The 18,707-nt window shown below is 40.7% G+C and overlaps 1 protein-coding gene across 1 annotated transcript in view; it reads right to left on the bottom strand.

The window, feature by feature from the left end:
• Nucleotides 1-18,707, bottom strand: part of tpte (transmembrane phosphatase with tensin homology) — a 79,144-nt gene that overhangs the window by 9,184 nt on the left and 51,253 nt on the right. The window contains exons 13-16 of the mRNA XM_072262849.1: nucleotides 13,092-13,153; nucleotides 12,857-12,937; nucleotides 12,342-12,447; nucleotides 4,528-4,625 (exon numbers count right to left, since the gene is read on the bottom strand). Coding sequence (XP_072118950.1) covers nucleotides 4,528-4,625; nucleotides 12,342-12,447; nucleotides 12,857-12,937; nucleotides 13,092-13,153 — 347 coding nt within the window. The remainder of the gene's footprint in view (nucleotides 1-4,527; nucleotides 4,626-12,341; nucleotides 12,448-12,856; nucleotides 12,938-13,091; nucleotides 13,154-18,707) is intronic.

Genomic DNA, 18,707 nt, shown 5'->3' with positions numbered 1-18,707 from the left:
ACAAAGGAGGATATTTCAAAGAGAGAACATCAGAGCTCCAAGTAGACTGGCCACTGGAAAGGCTACCTTGATTGCCACTACCGAAGCACCTCATGGACTGTACGTACTTTTGGGAAGCAGGATCCCAAAGCATGATAAGCATCTATTTGGGAGTACTAAATGTTATTATTTAGGTGTTGTAGAGCAAAAAGCCCTGATAAATTGAGATAAAGACAATAAATACAAAGCTACTGCAAACAAAGAAAAACCAAAAAGGGGACAACACTATGTCAACCTTTTTTTATGAAGGACTCAGTGTAAAATAAAGCCAACCTCCCCCACCCCCTTCCTCTATTCCCCACTCTGACCTTTTACTTTTCACCTGCCTGGACTTCCCCTGGGTCCTCTCCTCTGTCCCTTTCCCCTATGGTCCTCTCTCCTCTCTGAATCTTTCTTCTCCAGCCTTTGACCTTTCCCACCCACCTGGCTTTACCTATCACCTTCCAGTTAGCATCCCTCTTCTCCCCCACCCCTTTATTCTGGCATTTTCCCCCCTTTCTTTTCCGTCCTGAAGAAGCGTCTCAGCCCAAAGTGTCAACTGTTTATTCTTTTCCACAGATGCTGGCTGACCTGCTGGGTTTCCCCAATGCTTTGTGTGGAAATGCTGAGAAGCTGTTTTCTCAGGTCTACCAGGGGGTTGGGGGGGGGGCGTGGGGGGGGGTCATGGCTTCAAGACAGGTCACTTACTTAGGACTATTGGGAGCAAATCTTCTGGATGTTCTACCCTGGAGCTCTCTGGATATTTGACAGTAATGGGCAGCACAGGGGGTTTTTAATCTCTAATGAGGTTCAAAACTGAGCAGTGCTAAGTGGGACCAATCATGACCCTACTAAGTGGCAGGGCAAGTTTGAGGGGGCCATATGGCCAAATGTTCTTTTTATTTCTTATGATCCTGACTTATCTGCTTAATCCATCTAGGACTCCAGTCCAGGCCAACTGCTGGATATCAGGATCAGTGCTGGTTAAAGTAGTCCTTTGCCACTGCAGGGTGTAATCAGTTTGTCTTTCCTCAAGACACACCCAAGCCAAATTCTGGATTGTCTAATGGCAAGAATGAACAGTTATTTTACTGAGAATGATTGCTAATGTCTGCTAACATCTAGCAATTCAGATGGCAACATTTGCCTTTGGTTTGTATTGCCCAAACTCTTGCATCCATGCCAAATTTTCAGTTTAGGAAGAATCATTCACCTACTGAATGTGACCATTGCCCAGGAACATCTAGCTACAAAAAGCAGATTCAAACTGCCCAAAGATCACCCTGGCACCTTTCTCCATCAGACATGTACATTTTAATTCCCATCCTCAGCCACTCATGAGGAAACAGCACTGAGCCAATCAAATTAATTGAAGGGAACATTGATATTGGCCATGGCAAATATTACACACGTCGCAACCTGTTCACTAAGAAAACAGCAGCTGATCCTTTAGATTTTAACTGAACAATCCAGAGTTACATTAGCACGATTTTTCTCTCTGCTTTTGTCGTAGCTTCCACTGAGGTAGTTACACAAAGTCAGTGCAAGAGCAGAGCAAAATTAGAGCCCTTGTGTTATTATTTCTTACTTAATGAGATACAGGCCTTTCCAACCCTTCGAGCCATGCCACCCAGCAAGTCCCAGTTTAGCCTCAGCCTAATCACAGGACAATTTACAATGTCCAATTAACCTACCAACCAGGACATTTGAAGAAGAAACCAGAGAACCCGAAGGAGACCCATGCAGTCACGGGGAGAATGTACAGACAGTGGCGGGAGGAAGCGGGTCAATGTAAAAATTAGAGAATTACATTCGAAACACAAAGAAGTTAGCGATTACTGGAGCTTACTAGAATCTCAGAGCAATCAGTGCCTTCTTTAAACAATTACCCATCAAAAAACTGGTTGTGAAGGTAGTCAGTAAATACTTTAGATACTCAGCCAAGGTTCTTAACTACAGTACTTGAGTTGCAAATGTTCACTATGAGAACTATAGTCAATTTAAGTTAGAAGACAAGTGAATGATAGCGGTCTGTAAAGTAATTAACAATCTAGGTTAGTTCTTTATTGGTGGATGGCTCCAGTTAACAACTGAGGGCAGAGAATACATTTAAATTAAACGTGGACAAAAATACACCAAACGATTCTCCAAGAGAATAGAGGATCCTCAAAATTGTTGAATGTCGATTCACTTCACGTTTTTGACAAAACCTGTTTCTGCCTGGAGTAGTTTGAATCAAAGACAATGACTTGGTCTAGCGATCTTCTGGACTCCTTTCAAGAGCATCAGTCTGTATTTTCCCCATTTCTTCCCCACCCCACCCAATCTGCTCAGTGTTCTTTTAGGGTGGCAAAAAATTCTTTTAGTCATGATGTTGTGGCCATTATAGCATAGGGTAGGCTTAATACAACAATCTGTCTTTTCATATTGTTTGTCATTTTGAATACATATATATGCCACAGTTACCAAATGGCAGAGCAGACATACTCAACATGCAGCCTAATCTGCTCTGCAAAGTCACACTGTTACTTTACTGTTACCTGCATTCCTCATGTACAGTGGAACGCCTTTGCTCGAACTCCAGGGATCAAAGGCAGCCTTCCACCATTTTCTTGGCAGCTGGACTTCAGGTTTGCTTATACATTGTTGCCTTAAACAGAAGAGTTACTTGCCATAGAAATTGCCTCACGTGAGTATGTACAGAGTCAAAAAGCAATACAGCATGGATATAGTCCCTTGGCTCAGTGAGTCCATGTCGACCATGGTACCCAACCAACTAATCCCCATTTCCTTCATCAGATCATATCCCTCTAAGCCCCACATTTCTTTGTACCTTCCAAGTGGTTCTTAAATGATACTACTGTACCCGCCTCAACCACCTCCTCTGGCAGCTCGTTCTCACCACCCTGGATGGAAAAGTTGTCCCTCAGATCCCTTTCAAACCTTTCCACTCTCAGTCTAACTCTATGCCCCTAGTTTTGGACACCACCCACCCACCCTACTTACTGTCCACTGTAACTATGCCCTCATGATCTTATAAACTTCTATAAGGTTATCACCCTCGTGAAAGGCTACACTCCAAAGAATAAAGGCTTAGCCTGGCCAATCTCTCCCTGTACTTCAGGCCTGGCAACATCCCCAAATCTTTTCTGCTCTCTTTCCAGAGACACCCCATATTTCTCATAATAGGATGACCAAAACTATACACAACACTCTAAAAGTAGTCTCAATGACTAGTACAACTAAACATAATGCTCCAGTTCCTATACTCAGTGCCTCAACTGATGAAGGCCAACATGTCAAACATGACTTTCACCAGCCTGACTACCTGTGACATCACCGTCAATAAACTCCCAAGTCCCCCTGTTCTATTACATTCCCTAGTGCCATATCATTCATCGTGTAAATCCTGTGTTTGTTTAATGTTCCAAAACACATCACCTCATCTATCCACATTGAAGTCCATTTGCCCCACTTCCCAACTAATCAAAATTCCCCTGCCCTCTGTAATGCAAGATAACCTTCTAACACTTACTTTTGTGTCATCTGCAAATTTACAAATCAAGCATGTGCATTTGCATTGAAATAATTTATATAAATCACAAGCAACACCAACCACCACAGCACAGCAGACCACCAGTCACTGGCCTCCATTCTGACAAGCCTTCCACTATCATCCTCTACTTTCAGATTATATGAACTAAATCTATTCCACTACAATTGTTCCATTTTGCATCAGATTATTTGATATACAGTATTGTACAAAAGTTCTAGGCATGCAGAAAGCTAGGGTACTTAAAACTTTTGCACAGTACTGTATTGCATTGTACTGCAGCCATAAAAAATAAAAACAAATTTCATGACATACATGAGTAATGATAAACTTGATTCTGCCATGGGTCTCTATTGTGGACTGAGAGTAGGAGGGGGACAGAGAGAAGGGAACCATGGTTGAGAAAGGGGGAAGGGAGAGAGGAGGGAACAGGAAGCACCAGATATTCTGTAATGATCAAACTAATTGCTTGGAATCAAATGGCCTTGCTTGATGTCTCAAGGCTGGGTGTGTCTGCATCTGTGCCACCTCCCACCCATGGCACTCCTTTTCTGCCAGCCGTCCCACACGCCTCCTCCGCAGGGGTCCACCCGCACCATTCCCAACATCCTTTGCTCCCGCCAGATTTACAAACTCGTTCTCCACTCTAAGCTGACAAATACAGTACTGTGCAAAAGTCTTAGGCACCCTTACAATATTTATATTTATACATATAAAAATGTAAACTATAGGTAGGGTGCCTAAAACACTTGCACACCATACTCAACGTGGCAACAGTCAAAAGAGATTATATGTCACACTTGAATTTGAATGAATGCAAAATAATAGTATTCTAATTAGTATTCTGCTGTTAACCCGAATTTAAACTTGAAAGATTAAAACACTATACCATGTTATTTGGAATGAAACCGCAGTGTTAATGAACTCTCCCGATCTTTAATCATTGTGTACTTTACCTTACAATTTTCTTGTGTTGCACAAACACACTGAAATACAAGCACCTTCTTCACAATAATTTCAACCTTCAAGTCACTGCCATTGTTCCTACCGACACCTGTGTGGGGTGGAAAATATTTTGCTTGTTAATCATCAGTAAATGTCACTCATTGCAGACTTGGTATTTCTTATGCAGAAAATTATGCAAGTTTGCATTTTCAAATGAGATTTTTGATTTCTAAAACTGCAAATGTTGAAGACCTGAAAACAACAAAAAAAATGCAAAGCCTAGGGAAGGAGTTCCCAGCAACGCACATAAAAGTTGCTGGTGAACGCAGCAGGCCAGGCAGCATCTCTAGGAAGAGGTGCAGTCGACGTTTCAGGCCGAGACCCTTCGTCAGGACTAACTGAAGGAAGAGTGAGTAAGGGATTTGTTCCCAACCTTTTTCTTGCCATAGACTCCTACCATTAACCGAGTGGTCTGTGGACACCAGTTTGGGAACCCCTGGCCTAGAGGGGAATTACTTTAGGTTCCCCTTGCTCTTCTAAGCCAAAATCACCGAGTTGGCTATTTAGCACCCCAAAAATTATTTCACATATCAAAGTGAAAACATTGTAAAATTCCAACGTTAAATGGATTGACAAATTGTGGAGGTGTTAAAGCCTCAAATGGTACTTTTGGGATGGTTCCCAAGCAAGACATTAATTAGCTAAGTTACTTATGATTTGTAGATTGGTAAGACAATGGATACAAGACACAATAAATGTTGGAATCTGGAGCAATATAATGTTAGAAGAAATCTGTGGGGTCAAACAGCATCAGTGGAAGGAAAGAAATTGTCAAAATTGCCAGCTAAAACCATGCATCAGGACTGAGAGTGGAGAGATGAGATGTCCAACAGACAGAAGCGAAATGGTAAGAAAGAACTCCAAGGTGATTAATGGACTGAGGAGGGGTGCGAGATCACAACAGGTAGTGCCAGTCAGGAGAGGTGAGCAGGAGCGGAGTTCAAAGATTTTGGCAGGTGAATGACAGATGGAGGCAAGGAGATGAAAAATAATTAACAGATGGAACAAGGTGGAGGAGGAGAGTGTGAAGGTGCTGGAGGGTGATAACCAGGAACCGCAGTACTGGACTGTGTACTGTAAAGGAGATGAGAATGTGAACCATAAAATGACAAGGGAGAGGCGAATGAATGCTAGAACCAGATGGAAATTGAGGAGAGTTGGAGAATGAATTGGTAGATGGAGGGAAGGGTAAAAGATGGTGAAATGGAATTGGTAATAGTGAGAAGGGGCCAAAAATGGGGGAAGAGCATCAGAAGGTGGGGGAAGAGAAACAGGAAAAACAAGGGGGGCAGGCTACTGTTGTTACATGAAATTACTGGTAAATACAAAGCAGCTTCTTTATTCGACAAAACAAGATACAACAGGCATCATATGAAGATGCTTTCAGTCGAAAAGTCTCTCTGGCCCAACATGGGGCTTGATATTTTATATGTGCCAAACATCAAAGAATAATTCCATATTTACAATGTATGGATAATGCTTTCTTTGAAACTACATACTGTACAACCTTCACACCTCCTGATTCACCTCCCCATCCCAGACATCCAAATGAATTTTAATTAGCTTTTTCTGGACTGGGATTCACAGCTTTTAGGAACTCATTGTTCAGAGCTGCACTCCAAATTAAATACACTATAAATTTTCAGATGTGAAGACTGGTAGCTAACGTCAATTGCTAAATGTACGAATCCTAAACCCAGAAATCACTAACATAACCCAAAATTGGAAAACTCAATATTCATGCCCTTGGTTGTAGATTACTCAAGCAGAATAAAAGGTATTGCTCCTCTAGCTTGTGTTGGGCTTCAGCCTGGCAGTAGAAAGGCCATGGATGGACAGGTCAGTGTGCAAATGAAGGGAAGATGAAATGGTTGGCATCTGGGAGCTCGTGCTGGCCATGGCGTACTGAGAGTGGGTGTTCTTTGAAATAGTCGTCAAATCAGCATCTGGTCACTGATGTACAGGAGGTCACAGCAAGAGCACTAAATTTGGATGCAGAGGAGGCTACATTAAGATGAGAAGATCAGAGACGTATATGTACCTTTGCTTCTCATTGAAGGACCTTTTATCTCTCATGATGATGAAGTAGGAGGTGCAAAGACAAGTGTTAGATCAACTGTGAGGGCAGGGGAAAGTGACAGAGGTAAAGGTGACAGATGGGTTTGGAGAGATTAGTGAACCAGGAAGTCTCAGAGGGAGTGATCCCTGAAGAGGTCAGAAAGGAACAAGGGGAAGATGTGGCTGGTGGTAGTATCAAGTTATAGCTGGTGGATATGGAGACTCATGGGGTGAAGGACAAGACAAGGGGAATTCCATCTCTGTTCAGTCTGGGAGAAGGTGAGCTGACAGCAGAAATGAGAGAAACAGAGGTGATATGAGATAGAGCTCCAACCACAAAGGGAAGCCATGGTCCCTGAAAGGGGAGGACATTTCCAATGTCCTGGAATAGAAAGCCTAATCTCGATAGCAAATGCATGGGTGACAGCAATGGTGAGAAGGCAATGGCACCATTACAAGGGACAAGATGGGAAGAGATGTAGTATAGGTAGCTGTGACAGTGGGTTAATAGTAACTATCAGAGAGTTTGTCTGCTGAGATACAGTTAGATCTAGAAAAGTGAGTGGAATATCAGAAATGGTCCACATGGATGAATATAACAGTTAATACTGTACCCACATACACAGACTTAAGGTAATAGCCCTGATTATGTTAACAATGCAACATTAAAAAAGTGTTTTGCATATCTGACTAGTTTGTCTCTTCAGTTTTGGAGTGGGGCACCAACTAAGAACAACATTATCAATCTGCCTCAACTGCCAGTTAATTAGACCAAATAGTCAATAGATCAGAAAGTTAAAGTTTGAATAATTTGTAAAACTAAATGAAAAAATAGTTTTGGTCATACACATAGGATGAATCTGAAAATGGAAACAAAACTTCAACAGTAATTAGCATGCTATTAGAAACTCAATTCCACAATGCTTAGAAAGTTTTTGAAGTTTACACCAAATTATGACTGACTGAATCTATGAAGATTGTAACAGTGCAAATCAGGTCAACAGCACCTTTGGATTTTAATGCATTTAACTGTATGTGCGGATGCCAGAAGCTTTCCGGAGGAACCATGGCAAATCCTGAAGCTGGCAGTCTTCACAAACATGAAGGCCTGATGCAGGATTTCAGCCCCATGTTGACTATTCCCTTCTTCCTACAGATGCCTCTTACCAGAGGAGTTCATTCAGCATATTCTGTTGCTCCAAATTCCAGCAGCAGTCTCTTGCATCTTGAGAAGCAGACCTCCCGTTCTTGACTCATTACTAAATGCCAAATCGTAATCTAATCAAAATACAGGCATTGAGCAGCTTCCTGTTTGCAACACTTCAATTCCAATGCATAACATCCCCCAAAAATTCCAATACTTCAAGATAATGCTTCAGCAGCTCGCATATTGCACTGCCAGACAACAGAGAGATTTAACTGCTCAACACAGCTTAGCTTTTCTATAAGTGTTCCAGCTCCTGCTTTCTCCCTTAGTCCAAATTCCTAGTATCAGTTTGATATTAGTAACTGCAGCATGAAAACACCCTCATTGGTGCACTCTACAGAACACATCACAAAACCAGCCCCTATACATGCCAATGACTGTACAGAAATAATTGTTTTTAAAAAGGTCATCTTAAATAGTTAACGTTGATAGTTAGTGTTAAAAGTAACTATTTAAGGCTATCTTAAATAGTTACTGTTAATAGTTAATGACTTGCCAAATTTGATATTTACAATCGTGAATTGAGTCAAGCAAAAATGGTTTTCTTGTACATTTCTGCACAAGAATGTTTGGGAACCTAAGCATTTTCTCATCGACATCTCTCTTGAACGTGATCAGTTTAAAGTGACTGCTGTAGATCTTCACTATACTGCAGAGCTGGTGGGCAAACTACAAGTTAGCAGTTTGAAATATCAGTTCAAAAGTTATGCACCTAGAACATCATAATAAGTTGTAGTTCCTCAACAGGAAATAAGCAATTTATGTACTTTTCCTTTTGCAGGTAGAAGCAGGAAGGTATACATAGCACAAAACTTAGTTATATCTATAAAAAACCCAGGAACAGTACATAATGCACGGTTTATACAGAGCCAGAAACAGATCAGCAAGACTATGAAATTGTTGGGACTCAACACAATTGGGAGTCACCTCTTTCAAGAGCAGTAGAGGCAGCTGTAAATTGCATACAAATTGGAAATAATTTTACTTTGTGGCTGGAGGCCAATTATGTTTGCCTGTCTCTATTACATTGAAATTGTATTTAAATTTTAAAGATACAATGACAGGTCAATTTCCTGCTCACTTGTAAATGATTATTTATATGGGATCATTTGTCTGGTAATGGGCTGGATTACTGTGGCCATGTACCAGTCCATGCCAATAGGGCTGGGATCATCAGTAGCCCAATGTCCAGTGGATGGAAAAATAATCTCAGTATCATTTTAAATAATATCAAGATCTCCAATTTACTGGAAAATACTTACATCCATAGCTCCCTCTAAGCTGTGCGCGTGTGTGCATGCACACACGTTTTTCAACCAGTACACAAAGGAAATTAATGTGCGCACAAAAGGTTCATTACCTAAAATAATGTAGTAATTAATAATTATACTTATTGAAAATAATCTTTTAGCTAACTGTTTCTGTTAACTAGTTAGTCGGTTCTTCAAATACAACAATGCACGTCACTAATTTACGTCACCTCACCTTTCCTGTTCTGGTTTGTACAGCTGCATCACAGTGGCAGCCATGTTTGGTGGAGAGTGTTCATATCGTAAAGTTTACAAAGATCTGTTTCAAATCCTGTAGATAGCTTACTAAGTTTTTATTAGGAAAAATATTGATTCACTATGTCAAATTCAAAAGAAGCGAAGGGCGTGAAGCGCAAAAGAACTGCAAATTTGTTTAAAGTTGAATGGCTTAACAAAATAGTAGAACCTGCTACACCGAAAGCTCATGAGGTCATGAACATTCAGCTATGAGAAATCTTTATGTATGATTCTGAAACTGGAGTTATCTGTTTGTATTGTCGTGATGCGAAAGTTGCTGGAGAATTTGCTGGTGGAAAGAAGTGGGATGATATTTGGAAACTTGACTTTTTGAAGCATCATTTGGCAAGTTAATTGTATTTGGACGGTGTACAAAAGCTCAGGCAACAGAACCCATCATTACCCGGTACAGGAGTGCTATGTATGTTATGGTTGAGTGCAGATAAGCGAAAGCGAAAATGATCAAAGTTGAGTTACAAGAATGGTCAGCTTTTGATTTCTCCGCAATTGCAGATTGTGACCTCACATTTGGCGATGAACAAGTTAATGCCTTACGTCTAAGATATCATGATTTTCTAGCTAAAAATATTGTAATAGTTAGGCAGTTTAATGATTTCAAATTTTCCATGCAGGAAAAAATTAAATCCAAACTGATTTCAAACTTTGCTCAAATGGTGGCATTTGTACTTTAAAATGAACAGTTTTGCGACCTTGCACAGTTGATGGACATTGGGGGGGACATTTCTTGCGTCTAGTGCAGACTGTGAACAAGGTTTTAGCCTAATGAATCAACTCAAAAACAAGCTGAGAAACCGTTTGTGTGAATGTCATTTGAATATGTTAATGAGAATCAAAAGCTATTAATGGGATGGAAGTTCTATTAGTCGAGATAGAGTTTACAAAGAATGGGTAAATACCAAAGATGAAAGAGAGAAAAAATAACTGTGACTCAAATATGCATGTTATTTTGTTGTTATTCTTTGTAGTTTTATGTCAAATATTTTGCAAACCTACATAAACTGTACCATGTGTGTATTCAGTGCGCACATACTTTAGTCACAGGAAAAAAATTTGCACAACATCATATTTTTGCGGACACTGACTACTAAAGATCAGAGGGAACATTGCTTACACCCCAGTCAATATTTAACAAATAATCATGGTGTCAAAGAAGACATCAAGGAAAGCCACCTCCTCTTCCTGAGAAGGCACCTTGTCTGGCCACAACTGGAGTGAAGAGGACCCTAGCCAGGGTAAATCCTTGCAAAGCTGCAGGGCCAGACAACATACCCAGTCAGGTGCTGAGGGGCTGTGCAGCCCAGCTAACAGAGAGGTCTTAACGGGCATCTTTAATATCTGTCTGAAATAGTCCACCGTCCCTGCAGGCCTCAAAATAGCCATCATAATTCTGGTGCCCAAGAGAGTGAAGGTATCCGGCCTAAATTATTACCACCCAGTGGCACTGACTTCAACAATCATGAAGTGCTTTGAGCAGCTGGTAATGGGTTGTACAAAATCCAAACCTTCCAGCTATGTTGGACCCCTTTTAGTTCACCTACCACACCAACTGGTCCACTGATGATGCCAGAGCCTCGGCCCTCCACTCAGTCCTGTGCCTCCTGGAAAACGATGTCTCATACGCCAGAATGCTGTCCTTCAACTTCATCTCGGCATTTAACACCATCATCCCTCAGAGGCTGGCAGGAAGACAGCCCTCAGTGAGACTCAACACGTTTCTGTAACTGTACCTTGGACTTCCTGATGGAAAGACCCCAGTCAGCCTGAGTTGGCAGCAACTTCTCAGGCTCACATCACGCTGAGCACTGGTGCCCCCCGCCCCCAGGGGTGTGTGCTCAGTTTGCTGCTGTCGCACGACTGCACTGCCAGATTCAGCTCAAACCACACCATCAAGTTCGCTGATGATACCACACTGGTGGACCCCATCAGCAACAATGATGAGTCAGCATATAGAGAGGATGTAGAGAGGCTTGTCAAATGCCGAGAACATCCACATTGAGACTCAGGTCAAGACAAAAGAGATGATTGCGGATTTCAGGAAGGCACAGGTCAACCACTCTCCATTGCATATCAACGGCTCTGTCATGAAGAGAGTTAGAGCACAAAGTTCCTTGGTGTGCACATAACAGGCAGTCTAATCTGGACCCACCTGATTTAGTCAGGACGACATCGCAACATCTACACTTTGAGAAGAAAGAGGCATGCAAGGCTCTTCGCCCCCATTCTAACAACTTTCTACAGGAACACCATCAAGATTGTCCTGTCCGGCTACATCATTGTGTGGTACAGAAGCTGCAAAGTATTGGACTGCAAAAGCCACCAAAAGTATCATTGGGGTCTCCCTCCCGCCCATCCATTTGTGATATTTACCGGAAGCATTGCAGATGAAGGGCCCCAAAGCACTGTTGAGGATCTCTACCACATATCCCACAGCCTCCTTGATCCACTACCGTCAGGAAGGAGGTTAAGAAGCATCAGGAATAGGATTGCCAGACTAGATAACAGCTTCCGTCAGGCAGTGAAACTAATGAACACCCTGCCACCACCATTCTGAATTATACTTAAACCAAAATATTTTACTGTAAGTAAGTTAATGTGCGATATATGTTATGTGGGTGCAATGAGGATCAAATGAACGTTGTTTCATTTTCTTGTATATGTACAGTCAGATGACAAACTTCAACTTGCTTTTGTGTGATGAGAGGAATCAGACGCCTTTCATTCTAGCTGAGCTACAAGGAAGAGTAATGTACTTTTGGGTTCTTACATTGTTCATCATCTATCAGGTGCATATCATCGTTCAGTTCCACCAAACAGTACGTTTCTGATATTAAAAAACAAAATTTTCAAATGAAGTTGAAGTAGTTCAACTTCCAAACCTGTATCTTTAGCTTAAAGATCACTAAACCAGACTTGCAATATTCAAAAGGCTTACCATGAATTGAATAAATTCTGATGCTTTTCACTTTTAGTTTCTTTGGAGGTGGGGGCTGCCGTTTGTACTCATTTTTCATTACTTCATAATAGCCAACATATCTGCTCTATAAAGAATAATTAAAAAATTCAAGCATACCACCTCTAGTTGCAGTACAAAGTAAAATTCCCCTATTCATTAGAAAACACTCAACATCACAAATATAAAAACTGAATTTATATCAATAACGTGCAAATTTGAGAGACCCAATTATAGTTTTTTTTCTTGTGTACAAATCATTTAGTGTTACAATCAGGGTAAACTTTTGTGTAGGTGAATTTAATATTTGGGAGCAATACAAACAATTGTCTACACGGAAGATTCAAGAAACAATGCAGGAAATTAAAACAGGTTAATTTAAGATTGTTAGCATATTGAAAGCTCATTGTAAAATACTAGATCTTCTAATGCATTGGGAATGAAATCAAACTCAAACCCTCCATGAAAGTTGGCACAGTAGAACAAGATGACATTACCTGGGATGGAGTTTCCACACCCTGGAATTTTGAGCTGACACTTGTATCAGTTCTTCTCTCACCAAAGTAATCCAAACTTTCCTGCAAGTTAAAAAAAAATCCGCAAAAATATAACTGCAAGATTCCAGTCCTCTCAGCTTCAATACAAACTTTAAAGCATATTGAAATTCTCTTTCCAATATTTAAAATCGAAGTCATTACTAAAGTTTGAATTGCCATATTGAAAAATGTTTACCTTTGCATTCTCAAATTGATCACTGTCAATCAACCATGTACAGACCATTGTTCCTGTCCTGCCTAAAAAAAGCAGAAGGTAAAGGTAACCTTACACATGGAGACATCCTGAAATATACTTTAATACCAGTAACCAAACCTGACTTCCCAGTCATCGAGACTCAGAGCAAAAATGACAACCAGAAGTTTAAACAAAGTTGAAATAGCCCTACACTCACAAGCTACGAGTTAATGGATTAATGTGATCCAAAAGGAAGCTAAAACTCCCAAGTTCAAGCCTCAACTGCCTATTTTCTCTCCATAGGTTATCACCCCACCAGTAACCAAAAAGCATCTTGTTTCTTCCTCATGAGAGTGACAAATGTCAATGTTCCAGATTAATGGTCTGTCATCATCATTTTCTGGAGCCCTAAATATATTGAAACGCCAGATAAGAACATCAAAGTGGTTATCTGCAAATCAGCATCAACTTCCATACATGTTAATTTCTGAATGTTAATGAGATCTGGGAGCATGGATTGCATTTTAACACCAACATCCCAAAGTACATTAAGGTGCAAGAATAATCATGTAGGGAATTGAAATTTAACCCCTAACAATGTCCTTCTGCAAAGAATAGCCAAAGGGTTTGAAATAAACACCCTCTTTACCAATTTCATCTTTTTATGCTAAAACATAGTCCTCATTAAAGGGTCAGTCATGGCAAGGGCGAGCAGCTTCAAGCTCCTTCCTGGGTGTCAGCATCTTAGTGGATCTTTCCTGGGTGCGGTTACAAAGGCAGCACACCAGCAGCTAGAATTCGTTTGGAGTTTGAGATTTGGTCTGTCACAAAGACCCTAACACGAGTGGGGAGCATCCTGACTGGTTGCATCACTGCCCATTGTGGAGGCTCCAAAGCACAAGAATAAAAGCAGCTGCAGAGGGTTGTAGATTCAGCCAGTTTCGCAGGCACAATCCTCCCCCTCACCGAGGCCATCTTCAGAAAAGTGGCGTCTCAAGGCAGCAGCATCCAGAATGAACCCTCACCGTCTAGAACATGCCCTCTTCCTCACTGGTAAGGAAGTCCAGGAGCCCTGAAGACCCACTCAATTTTAGGAACAGCTTCTTCTCCTCTGCCTTCAGATTTATGAAATATCTGAATTCTACCTCATTTTCTGTAACTTACAGCAACTTTGTCTTGCATTGTATTGCTGCTACAAAACAGATTTCACAACACATCAGTGACAACAAACAACTGTGGTTTGGGGGTTTCCAAATAGACCAACGGCAACTTCCATTGACCATCTAACATCAGAAAACATACAATGACACTTTTTACTCCTACACAGACAAAATTTGTGTCAAGCACCAGAAGAAGAGGTTTCAGGAGATTTCTGGGTCAATTAATACAGGTCATAACAATGCTAGATGACTGGTTCACGTGCAGCACCTTGCCACAGATTCTGCCCTACCTGCTGAGCATCAACATCCTGTTTCCATGCCACAATTATTTTCCTTCACTACCCGACCCAATTTCTGAACTTTGTGTATAGCTGTAAAGCAGTCTCAGGTGGTAGAAGTCAGAAGGTAAACACAGAATATTGAATAGAAAAATGTTTATGTCAATGAGCAAATCAGGTTTCAGAAAGAGAACAAGAGCAGAAAAGTCAAAATTACATAAAACCACATCATCTCCTCATTCATGTTCTTCCCCCACAACCTCTTCCTAATGCTGCTGGTTCAGCATTGTGATAAAAGAAACCAAATTATATCCCTCATTGATGCACAGAAGTGTATTTTGGCAATGATACTCCACTAGTTAAAACTCAAATTAGAAATCCAACATAGACTGTAGAGCACTGAACTCTCCTCAACAAAATTTCAGAATCACAGCTCTTGAAGTCATTGGTGAATCATTAATAGATGAACAAATATTTTACTTAACTACACTGTTGAAATGTGCTAATACCATGACATTAGGTTTTCCTTTTGGAAATTTACCTCAATCCAGAATCAGAGTAGAATGCTGCTCCTGATTGCAACAAAGAGAGTTTGGAAATTTACAGAATTACACATTAGGCAACTGTTATCTTGCCACTTCATTTTTTTTTGGAAGAGGTCAAGAAAAGCTCTTCTTGCATCTGACACTTGTCTTATTTGCATTATGCTCCAAGCTGCTTGAAACCTGAAAGGTTTGAATATTAATTTCTTTTTCAAGTCTATACCACCCCTCCCCCCAGTTTAAGTTTAAGGGCATTGAAGCCAATTTTTTTTGCAGCTCTAACCAATATTTCACTGATCTTGGCAATGTACTTGGCTATGTTTCATCTCCATATGAGGAGACATCAGTGTGCCAGTAATTGTGATGAATCCTCCAAATACTTGGCCTTTATATACTTATCAACTAATTCAAATTTCCAAAATTATTACCATTGTGATGTGGGAAGGGAATCTCGCTGTTGATTGGGAATGTGGTGAACTTCGTGCATTGTGGTTTGCCTGCATTGACAAATAGGATCAAGGTGCACGTTTTTTTCCCCACAGAATTGCTCGTTGAAAACCACGATTCTAAGAATTCTCTTGCGTGCCGTGTGCTTACTTGCACCATGGCTTTCACTGATGCCCAGACAGATCTGTGCACCTCTCGATCTTTGTGGGTAGAGACTAGGGAGAGCTGGTCATGCCGTTTTATAGCCTGTTAAGGTTCATGGATCCTTGTGGATAGTTTTCGCCCAGTACGGCTGACGTAGTATTTGCTGCAATCCCCGCACTGGTTTTATCCAATAGCTTGCTTTGTTCTTTTGGTCTGCATGGTGCATGTAAACATCCAGCATCCAAGGGAATTCCTAGAAGCATGATCTTCTGTAAACAATTCTGGAAAAAAAAATATAGACCGTGATCCTGTTTATGAGCCAATGCAGGCAAAATTCCAGACCACAACGCACTAAGTTCGCCACTCCACCAATCAACAATGAGATTTCCTTCACACGTCACAACTGAGTTTCCAAAATGAAGACCAATCAGCTGACTGGTAAGTAATTAAAGGCCAAGCACTTGGAGGACAAACCACAATTAACAGCGCACTAATGATGTCTCCTCATATGGTGATGAAACGTTTGCAAACGGATTGTCAAGTTCAGAAAACAACTCAACCCAACCATCAACCACCCAAGTTACACATTTTCCAAACTAGTTCCAACGTGTTTCACTATGAATACTATCGGCTGATTCCGCAAGAGTTGTCTTTTCTGTTAAGTTGCATTGAGTTACATCAGCCAATATGATTTTGACAGCCGTCCAACCCATCCTGCTCACACATCATAGCAATGCAAGTGCTGATCAGCCCTACAAACTATTCCAAGGCTATCCAGAACAGTATTCTTTTCACTTCATACCTTTTCATTACACTATTGCTCTGAACACACAACTTAAACTGTGTCTTCAAGTTTCTGGAGAGTAGTTCAAACACAAGACATGATACAGCAAAGGTTTCAAATCTTTGCAGTTCACTAGGCAAATGAATTGGAAAAGGTCTCAGGTTAAGTAGAATAACCTTTGGATCATGACACAAGTCTCCTGCAATAAGACCAATAGACACAGGAGCAGAGTTAGATCATTCAGCCCATCGATCTTGCCCCACCATTCCATCATGGCTGATTATCCCCTCAACCCCATTCTCTTGCCTTCTCCCACAACTTTTGACGCTAATTAAAAACCTGTTAACCTCCGCTTAAAATATACCCAATAACTTGGCCTCCACAGCGGCCTGTAGCAATGAATTCCAGGGATTCACCTCCCTCTAAAGAAATTCCTACTCATCTCTTTTCTAAAGGGGTGTCCTTCTATTCTGAAGCTGTACCCTCTGGTCCTAGACTCCTCCCCCCACCTCCCCACCCCCCACTGTAGGAAACTCCCTCTCCACATCCTTTCTATCTAGGCCTTTCAATCCTCTATTAGTGCATGCAACATGGCCAGATCGTACTTCTGAGCCTTAGCAAATCTAGACTGATGTTTCATTGTAATGGGAGGACACTTCAACTTAGCATCAGGTGCAACAGTTAAAGTTCCAGCTAGGTTCTTGGCTGGATCTAAAACATTGTACCAATTACAGCAGCACCATCTGCTGAAACTTCCACTCAAAATACCTCCTGTAATTATTGAATAGCACCCCCAAACCTTAATTGACAAAAGGACATGGGCATCCAGAAATAGCCATTGTATAAAGTATTGGTTCCATTATGATAGTCTAAGTGCATTGTTTAAAGTATATTGAAAAGCACCTTAATGAGATTAAGATTCAAGTCATGTATTTTTTTTACTATAGATCTTCATCCTGCAGAATTACCAAATCAACTGCATCTTTGGCAAAGATCTTGCTTTCAATTATCTGAACTGGGAAAAAAAAAATCATTCCACAATTATCCTGTTCAGTTCTTTTGATTTATTTTGGAGGCATGTTGAAAATTGTCAGATGGGTGACCACCCAGAAAATTTGGAACAGGCACTTGAGAAATTCAAAGTTCTAACCAATGCATTTCACTTTAATTATACATCGCCAGCAGATTCTGCGCAGAAACTCATTTTTTAAAAGCAACATTCAAATCTCAGCCATTAGCATTTAGAATTTCAAGTAACATTACTACTCTGCAAACTCCCCTCCCCAAAGTAAACTTATTCAATCACACACTTACAACTCAACATAAACACGAGGAATTCTGCAGATGCTGAAAATTCAAGCAACACACATCAAAGTTGCTGGTGAACGCAGCAGGCCAGGCAGCATCTTTAGGAAGAGGTACATTCTCGGCCCAAAACATCGACTGTACCTCTTCCTAGAGATGCTGCTTGGCCTGCTGCATTCACCGGCAACTTTGGTGTGTGTTGCTTACAACTCAACACTTCAAGAAATAAAATTCAACACACACACACACACACACACACACACACACACACCATACTGATTTCAGGTAGGCTACTGACATTATTCACATTTTAAACATTGTTCATCTTCCCTCTTCTCAGGCTAAAAAGCTGGCACATTCTTTGTTTAAAAAAATTCATCTTGGTACTCTTCAAATTCTAGCATCTTGCTCCAAGTGCCAATAGCAATGCACACACTGTTATTCCTGTGCATTTACCCTCTCATCTTTGCTCTGACCAGATTTATTTCAATTGGTATTATCATTCGTGAATACACATACAAGGTAGAAAAGCCTATTCCGCACTATTTTTGTTAAAAATACATATAATCGATGAAGTGAACCAAACTTCCATAAAACCAGTTTGAAGATCACAGCTGGACACCATTCCTGATGAAAGGTCTTTGATCTGAAATGTTAATTTTTTTAATATACACACACACACAAACAAACACACACAACATATACTATATATAGGTGAAGTTTGAACTGTTGAATGTTTCCAGATTTTTGGTTCCTATTTCAGATTTCTACAATCTACAGGGTTTTATTTATATTTTCATGAACTATGATTTCACCAAAACGTCAGTATGTTTGCAGAGGTGAAATGCCTACAATTTCAAGCCTCCTGTAGTTTTCAAAGCAAGCTTAGGGTCATAGGAAACTACAGTCATAGAAAAGGGCCCTTCAGCCCATCTAGTCCATGCAGAACCATTTAA

The sequence above is a fragment of the Mobula birostris genome, chromosome 7, assembly GCF_030028105.1.
Source record: "Mobula birostris isolate sMobBir1 chromosome 7, sMobBir1.hap1, whole genome shotgun sequence".
Classification (NCBI taxonomy): Eukaryota; Metazoa; Chordata; class Chondrichthyes; order Myliobatiformes; family Myliobatidae; genus Mobula; species Mobula birostris.
Note: the sequence above shows the minus strand (reverse complement) of the source record. Positions and strands in the feature narration are given on the sequence as shown.